Source organism: Triticum urartu, chromosome 2 (assembly GCF_003073215.2).
Source record: "Triticum urartu cultivar G1812 chromosome 2, Tu2.1, whole genome shotgun sequence".
Taxonomy (NCBI): domain Eukaryota; kingdom Viridiplantae; phylum Streptophyta; class Magnoliopsida; order Poales; family Poaceae; genus Triticum; species Triticum urartu.
In genome coordinates, this window is record NC_053023.1 from 647,384,925 (window position 1) to 647,393,777 (window position 8,853).

The window sequence follows — 8,853 nt, forward strand, 5'->3', positions numbered from 1 at the left end:
TATATTTCTAAAAAAAAACTAGAACTACATGCAAACGTTCTCTTGCTATCAAGAGTCTTGAGACAGACAGAAGAATTTTACCATCGGTAGCCGATCCTTTCAATTATTTAGAGAACAAAGCTTTATCTGATTAGATCCTTGATTCAAACTCAACCGAATCATGTTTGGGGCGTTGGTTTCTTGGCGAAGACAAGATAGAGGGGGCTTTCCTCAACGTCCGAGGGAGATGCGTGGGGGTTGAAGGCCCAGATCCGGACGACGTCGTCGACGGCGAAGCTGCACTCGCTGATGAAATCGAGATACCCCGGCCCCCTGAGGGTCGTGCTGTGGGCGCCGCGCGACAGCCGCAGCTCAATGAGTCCGGCGCGGGGGTCGACCACCAGCACGGGCAGCCCGCCGGCGCGTTGCCTCCTCTCTTTCCTCCTCTCCCCGGTCGTGACCTGCTCCCCCGCGTTGTCGTCCTCGTACCGCAGGTTGGCAGCCTGGAGCTCCTCGGCGGTGAGGATGGGGCGCAGGTTGTGCGTGACGCCGTAGGGCGGGAGGCTGAACCGACACTGCCGCGGGTCGAAGTCGGTGCCGGTGACGGCCTTCTCGGCGATGAAGTGCACCGGCAGGTCCGCCGGGGGCCTGAGGTGCGGGAGCAGGTCCTGGCGGAGCCACGACGGCTCGGCTGGGGCGCTCATGGACATGGTGGGCGACCTCGAACGGAATCAACAAGGAGACTCGTGGCTGAATTATTCAGGTGCTTGTTATGTCCCGGGATTATATAGACGAATCGCAAGTAGTGTTGGGATCCGAGTCTAGGTTGGATTAAAGTCGTGGAGAAGAAGGACGAGCGCGGCTTGTGACCTGGACGCATTTAATGCAAGCAACACAAGGAGTCTCGTGGCTATTCGGCTGTAATGCAATCAACACAAGGAGTCTCGTGGCTATTCGGCTGTGTTAGGGCGCCTCAAACAGCCCTCAAACATTTGGGTTGTCCGGCGTCCTCATATTCAGTACAAACATGGGATGGATATGGAACGCCCGGTCGGCCCGGTCCATCCTGTCCTCATAAATATCCTCAATCCAGAAACCCTAATCCATTTTATTCTTGATCCGTCTCTTCTTTCTCCTCCGATTCGACCACTCCGACGACTCCGGTAACTGTGTTGACCAAGTCGAGCGCTAGTAGCCGCTTCTCCTCCGACAACGACGATCCTCCACCAGCAACCGGCGGCTATAGCTGCACCGACGACCAGAAGGGGAAGGGGCCGACCCGGAAGTGGTGAAGGTCCGCTTTGCTTCAATTTAATTTCAAGTTTTAGACGTAGTTTCAAGTTGTCCATCATTTATGTGAACTTTGGTGGTCGGTTGAACATCCGATCATGATCTTTTGGTGAAAGTATTGTGCTTGACTATGTATGTTTGCTGATCTACGTAATTTGATCGACGTTCCATGGTTTAGTATGGATATAGGGGATCATATATGAGATGCACGGATGTGGACAACGCTATTTGACGAGTGCCCGATCACTGCCCGTGGGCGCGTCCGCGGGTGTTTGAGAGGTCATATTTGTCCAATGCGGTTGTAGATGCTTTTATGTCGCTGGGCTATATAGACGAATCGCAAATATTGATGGGATCGGAGTTGGAGTTGGAGTCGTGGAGAAGGACGGATGCGGCTTATGAACTGGATGCATTTAATGCTGGGGTCTGACTCGAAATTTTTTTTAGACCCTGCTAGCTGGCGAACGTTCGCCAGCTAGGGTGACAGTTGCGAACGCCTCGGGCAGTTTCTTTGGAAGGTTTTTTATGTCGCGAAAAATGCCAGCCATTGGATGTATATTGTGCGGTTTAGGAGGGGTTCGTTGGCAAAACGTACCTAATTGATGTTCGCCAGATAATGATTCCGTTTTGGTCCAACTCCGGTTCATCCTTATCTAGGCTCTGTCCAAACATGCGAGCCTTCTTTTTTCTTACTGCGAACATAACTCTCCCACGTGATTGGTAAATTACATGTCCGGACTCCGGCAAATCTCTCTCATGTTTGTCTCTAAAATACCGGAGTTTGGACGTCCGGACAGCTTCATGGACGGATACAGATCCTCATTGAATTGCAAAAGTAAACAAAGGTTCTTCGGACACCACATGCGGGAGTTTTGCAGGTCTTCGTTGGAGATGCGCTAAACACTAGGAATTCTATTATGCAGTTCAACACATATGCCTTGTAACCGGTTCTATCTATCCTGTCTTAATGGTGATTTTTGTTCCAGCTACCACCATCATGATAACCAAATCAGAGGGCTCGCTATCAGAATCTTTTAAATTTCAACAACAAAATCAATTAAACTAGGTTTTGTCACAGGCATAAAGCTCACTGGCTGAAGGTTAGCTAAAGAAAGCAAGCTCCAAAGCATTCCATGATCCATCACAGCCAAGCAGGCCCCAACAAGGAACCAGTGTTAGAACGTTCATCCCTACGAAGTTGAGTACTCTTTGGCAGCTCACACAGGTTGACACAAGTCATCATAAGACCCAAAATAGCAACATGCGTTTCTCGACAGTCAACATTCATCAGGAATCCATCACAGACAAGCAACAACAATGGAAGCTCACATTGCAACATGCGTTTGGAAAGAAGGAGAGTTCACTCATTGAGGTTTCCAAACAGGACAGCCAGCATTCATCATAAATCCATGAACAGTGCAAATCTTCTCAATTTCCTTTCTCTTGGAAGACAAATCTTCGCAGCTCTGTTTCCTTTCAGAACATTACAAGCATAACTGAAACCTGCATGAGTGCATGGCAAAGTTCATTGACTTGATGAGGGACTGAAGCACAGGAATTATCATTGTTACGACTTCAGTCAAAGTTGTAATTAACACACAGAATTCCTGGTTCACATCTTTATGACCTCATTCATCTTACCACAAGCAAACATGATTATCTTCATGACAGAGGGTTGCCAAATATTCAAACAATTAGGTGCATTATAAGAGACTGCAAAATAATCCAAGATAATCAAGACAAGTTATCTTACAAAACCATTAACACAGATTTATGTCAGACAGCTACATCATGCCCATAATAAAGCTTTGATCGGTACGTTTCCAAATAATCAAAGAAAGTTGGAAAGACCAGCAGACCACATCTTCTCACCTTTAGCTGAGGCTAAGAACCTGCGCACATAAAATTAGAACTTGTAAAAGTATTCAAACAACACAATCAACTCAGAACGTCGTTATCGAAATATATGGGATATTTTGCAGAATATAATAATTCATTTCGACCATCAGACAGCTTTTACATAAAAATGGAAAGTTTTCATGGACAAGGGCACCCATACACTACAGAGCAGGAACCATAGCTCAAGTGTAAGAACAAGATATTCAGACATTAGTTTTCACATGGTTAAGTCTGTGCTTACAACATGTTTCCCGTCGACTACGAAGCGTCTATGATGACTTCATTAATCTTAAGATGATATACCGGCTCGGTCTTTCGAAGGTGCTCATAGGGGTAAGGTGCACATGCGTGCGTTCATAAAAACGAGTGTGTTCTCATGTATGTGAGCGACTTCGATTGTACTGTGTTCAAAAAATCTATGCTTACAGCGGTAGGTATCGAAACATCGGCTGGAGTTAACGTGGTGCTTGAGGGCGACGGCCGACCAGTTGTGTAATTGGTCGCCTGATCTATAACTATTTTTAACATACCACATTATATTAATTAATAAATAGAAGTACAACTGAACATAGATGAGAAAGGCACGACATGAAAGATGTCTAGAAATTTTTGCAGAAAGAACCTCAAATAAAAAATATTACAAATAAGTTCCTTGGATCCCTTCAATAAACCAGATCTGGAACCATCGTCGACCGCGTGCGCCGCCCAGACACACACCAGAGGACGATACGGAACACCATCAAACCGAAATCTAGGACAATGCCATAGCCTTGAAGGCATTGAGAGCCTACAACCAGACCCACGGAACAAACACTAGGCGGTGTGGCGTGTTGGCCGAGAACGTTTCCACGCCAACGTAGATCCAGATTTGACGCAGCCCACCACTGTTGCCGGGGAAGAATGCCAGATCCATTGCCATGCCACCAACCTTGAACATGTACCAACATATCCCACTAGTCAGCGCTGCCATGAACGGAAACAACCGCCTGACACATGAAAACATAAATCCCACCACTCTGAACGAACAATGAGCAAACGAGGCCATCAATTCAACATTGTCGCCTTAGAGAACGTCACTGTGGTGCGAAGAGACCGAAGACGCCTTATCCGAGTAGCATCAACCTCACCAAACGGGCGCTACTAGACGAAGACGAGACCCTAAATCTATGGACCAACTAGAAGTGAAATGGGAGCCCACTCCCCTTCACCAGTCGCTAGAGCGATGAATAAAGAGGGTGGAGATCACCTCCTCACTGGCGTCGAAAGGAGGGTAGAAACTGCCACTTCCATCGCCAAGGGAAGAGAGCGAAGCAGGTTGTGCTTGATATGAAACCTTTTCCTTATAGGAACCATAACATCCAGAAAAACATAAAAGTAACATTCACAAGTTTACGGTCAAGGTACAGGGCCTCCTCCTCCCCACGAGCAACTGCGGCAACTAGGGTTTTCACGCCCATGCCGGCGATCTGCCTCGCCTCTTGTGACTTTAGGGCCATGGAGGGCCAGTGGATCCCAGCCTTTGCTGGTGGGAGGACTCTTGCTATGTTTTAGGTGTTTTTTTAGGGTCTGTATCCTGCTCATGAAGGAGATGTGATGTCGGCTTCCTAAATATGGAATAAGGTTCTTCCTAGCAAGCCTTTGCCCCGGCAGTGCATCTAGCATCGTCGGAGGGCGTGTGGAGGTGTGTCTCCGACGAATCATGTGGGATTCGATAGGTGTTTGTCTTCGGTGGATCCGTATGGACCAATATTCATTCATGCATGTTCATGTGTCTACAGATTGGATCATTCTGATCCACGCTTTTCTTTATCGACGACAGTTGCTGTTTTGGTATGCTGGTCCTTTGGGGGCCTTAGCACAATAACTTTCCGTCTGTCTACTATAATAAGATTTGCCTTAGCTTCGGTGTGGGAGAGGCGGTGATAGCGGCACGTCTTCGGCTCGCTTGCTTATAGTCGTCACTAGGTGGTCTATGATCCTGGATGTAAGGTTTCTCTTACTTCTATTGTTCTTTATACTGACATGATGCTTGATGGATAGATCAGAATTTTTTCCTGAAAAAAAAACATTCGCAAGTTCAAATCATTCAAATGATCTCACCTAATTTCGATAGACGCAAGGACACAAACCTTACATAGAAAACAGTTCATCAGCCGTGCCAATGCACCGCCAATAATTTGTTTAGAGCAGGGGCTTCCTTCTCCACACTGTCTTGTGTTGTATCATAACGTGGCTCCTGCCTAAACAATTGCAACAAACAAAAAGTTGCCCTCAAAAAAAAAAGTTTAGCAGAGCAGAGTGGTTGGTCGGCCGAAATCAACAACAAAATAACATTAATGCTTACATCATTAAACTTGTGGTGATCATTTAGCACCGCCCATGATATTGTAATGCGTGTTTTAGGCAGGCGTATGGGGCCATCAGTGCCATCTCACGTGTATAAAAAGAGCGCCAAATTAGAGGGAAGGCCATCCATCAGAGCAGAGTTGACCTCGTTGAGAAAACAGTCGAGTGCAAGATGGTGAAGCTTGCATTTGGAAGCTTGGGCGACTCGTTCAGCGCCACGTCCGTCAGATCCTATGTCGCGGAGTTCATCGCCACCCTCCTCTTCGTGTTCGCCGGCGTCGGGTCCGCCATTTCCTACGGTGAGCCTCTCCTGCTAGCTGGTGATCTGTCCTGCGGTTCTGGCTTGCTCCATGGCTAACCAAAGAGGTTCTTCTTGTGCAGGGCAACTGACGCAGGGTGGCGCGCTGGACCCCGCTGGCCTTGTGGCGATCGCCATCGCCCATGCCTTCGCCCTCTTCGTCGGTGTGGCCATGGCGGCCAACATCTCCGGCGGCCACCTGAACCCCGCCGTCACGTTCGGCCTCGCCGTCGGCGGCCACGTCACCATCCTCACTGGGCTCTTCTACTGGGTCGCCCAGCTGCTCGGCGCCACCGTGGCATGCCTCCTCCTGCAGTTTGTCACCCACGGCCAGGTTGGCATTCAACTCAGAGAGCCTTCTACGAACCACGTGTGCAACAAATCTTGCCACCTCACACCGTGAAAAGTACTCACTGGCCTTTTATGTACGTGCAGCCTATGCCGACGCACGCCGTGTCCGGGATCAGCGAGGTCGAGGGCGTGGTGATGGAGATCGTGATCACCTTCGCGCTGGTGTACACGGTGTACGCCACGGCGGCCGACCCCAAGAAGGGCTCCCTCGGCACCATCGCGCCCATGGCGATCGGCTTCATCGTCGGCGCCAACATCCTCGCCGCCGGGCCCTTCAGCGGCGGCTCCATGAACCCGGCGCGCTCCTTCGGCCCGGCCGTGGCGGCCGGCAACTTCTCCGGCCACTGGGTGTACTGGGTCGGGCCGCTCATCGGCGGCGGCCTCGCCGGGCTCGTCTACGGCGACGTGTTCATCGCCTCCTACCAGCCGGTCGGCCACCAGGAGTACCCGTGAAGTGCACCGATCCGAACAACCTAGCTTCCTTGGCTCGTTGCTGTTTCCCCTTGTGTGAATTTCCCTTTTCCATTTTAATCCATCTCAAATCAAAATGTAAAAATGTAAGACAACCACTCGATCTTACATGAACGGTTCTGCGTTTTCCGAAATCTTTGTGGCAAATTCGTGGAGGCCTGCCACGCCTCTGACGGTTGCTTGTGAACTTGGAGCGGGCGCGCGGCGGCAACCGCCGGAAACTGCCCTGGCGCGGGGGCGCCGGTTCGCTCTACGGTCGCGTCCCTCTCACTCTTTTATAACCTCTGAAACTACTCCTCAGCAGTTCATCCGTGCAAATTCCCCTGTATTTTCACTGCGCCGAGAGTCTCGAGACGCTCGAACTTGTAGCAATGGCGTCCAACCTCGGCATGCGCTTGAAGCACTGCTTCTCGCCGCCGTCCCTCCGGTCCTACTTCGCCGAGTTCATCTCCACCTTCCTCTTCGTGTTCACCGCCGTCGGCTCCGCCATCTCCGCCAGTACGTCGACATACTTCACCGCGTCCACGCGCGCGGCAGTGTGAGTTCATGCTCTCGTTCGCACGTGCTCATGGTTTTACTAACCGCGCGCTTCTTTGGGGAATGTGTCTGCCAGGGATGCTCACGCCCGACGTCACGTCCGACGCCTCGTCTCTGGTGGCCACCGCCGTCGCGCAGTCGTTCGGGCTCTTCGCCGCGGTGTTCATCGCCGCCGACGTCTCCGGCGGCCACGTCAACCCGGCCGTCACGTTCGCCTTCGCCATCGGCGGCAACATCGGTGTCCCGACCGCCATCTTCTACTGGACGTGCCAACTGCTCGGCTCCACACTCGCCTGCCTCGTCCTCCATTTCCTCTCCGCCGGCCAGGTACGTCCATTACCATCGATCGATCACTTCCGCAAGTATGCAACTCCTAGTCATGCGTCTCAGAGTGCTCGCACCCGTGTGTGCCTATGTCTGTGTGTCCAGGCCGTGCCGACGACGAGGATCGCGGTGGAGATGACCGGGTTCGGCGCGTCGATCGTGGAGGGGGTGATGACGTTCTTGCTCGTGTACACCGTGCACGTCGCCGGCGACCCTCGCGCACAAGGCAGGAAGGGGCTCGCAACGACGGCGCTGGGTGCGCTGGTGGTCGGGTTCATGACGGGCGCCTGCGTGCTGGCGGCGGGCTCGCTCACGGGCGCGTCCATGAACCCCGCGCGGTCGTTCGGGCCGGCGGTTGTCAGCGGCGACTTCAAGAACCAGGCCGTGTACTGGGCCGGTCCCATGATCGGTGCGGCCGTCGCGGCGGTGGTGCATCAGAACCTGATGTTCCCGTCCGCGCCGGAGCCGCTGCCGCACGAGTCGCGCCATGGGAGCGTGGAAACGGTGGTTGTGTGATTTGTGACCTCTGTATTTGCTGAACTTCTAGTAGTGCTAGTGTGTTAATTGTTTCAGGATCAGGATTAATGTGTGTTTGTAATGGTTATACGTGTGATGTTCGTGCAATAATCGAAGCATGAATGTAAATTATCTGTAGCTTTGTGAGTACTAGTATTATCATAATGTGTGTTTGTAGCTTTGCAATAATCGAAGCATGCTTGTAAATTATGTTTGTAGGTCCTATTATCATAAACTCTTTGAGTTTGTAGCATGTTCCAATGAAGCACTACTTTGAGCACATTCCACCAAAGGAAAACATAAAGGCAAAAAACAGATAACCTGAGTTCAACTGAAAAAAAAATTGTTAAAAAATTGACGTCAGATTTTTTAAGGATATACTAAGCGAACACCCTCATTAAAGTCAGATCCCGAGCACAAATCCTAAAGTGTTCCCTCTGACCACACCCTCTGAACGAACTACCAGATGATGACAGTAATGGTTCGTTTAGGACGGCAATATGAGCAAACGCATTTGGGGATGGCACTTTTGTTATAAGAGCATGGCAATTTTTACCTTTTTCCATTGATATAGTATGATAATTTCATTCAATCAGCATGGCAATTTTCACTAATTTATTTTTTATGCCGGCAATTCTCCATGCAATAATCATGACTAAACGGCAATTACTCTGTTGCAACATTGCAAATTTCTGACAATTGTTTATACAACATGACAAGTTTACTTTAGAACATGATAAACCTTATGTAACAGTATGGCGAATTTATCTGTTCTCGCATGACAATTCTGGAGCATTTGCTAGGAGTGTTTTTTAGCGATTGAAAACGCTCGTTCGTTCCTA

At 50.1% G+C, this 8,853-nt stretch overlaps 3 protein-coding genes across 3 annotated transcripts; 2 read left to right on the plus strand and 1 right to left on the minus strand.

The window, feature by feature from the left end:
• Positions 1 to 5,638: 5,638 nt before the first annotated feature.
• On the minus strand, positions 5,639 to 5,813 carry LOC125539421 (aquaporin TIP2-3-like; the record flags this gene model as incomplete). The annotated part of the gene is given in 1 exon segment (XM_048702866.1): positions 5,639 to 5,813. A coding segment is annotated over 1 exon segment (64 nt), but the record flags the coding sequence as incomplete, so codon positions are not given.
• On the plus strand, positions 5,676 to 6,768 carry LOC125539420 (aquaporin TIP2-3). Its single transcript, XM_048702865.1, has 3 exons — positions 5,676 to 5,813; positions 5,896 to 6,146; positions 6,248 to 6,768. Exons 1-3 carry the CDS (start codon positions 5,687 to 5,689, stop codon positions 6,614 to 6,616), a joined length of 747 nt encoding a protein of 248 aa, XP_048558822.1. The 5' UTR covers positions 5,676 to 5,686; the 3' UTR covers positions 6,617 to 6,768.
• Positions 6,769 to 6,904: 136 nt separating this feature from the next.
• Positions 6,905 to 8,211, plus strand: LOC125539419 (probable aquaporin TIP5-1). The gene is made up of 3 exons (XM_048702864.1): positions 6,905 to 7,132; positions 7,248 to 7,498; positions 7,601 to 8,211. The coding sequence occupies exons 1-3, from the start codon at positions 7,006 to 7,008 to the stop codon at positions 8,009 to 8,011; spliced, it is 789 nt and encodes a 262-aa protein (XP_048558821.1). The 5' UTR covers positions 6,905 to 7,005; the 3' UTR covers positions 8,012 to 8,211.
• The last annotated feature ends 642 nt before the right edge of the window (positions 8,212 to 8,853 follow it).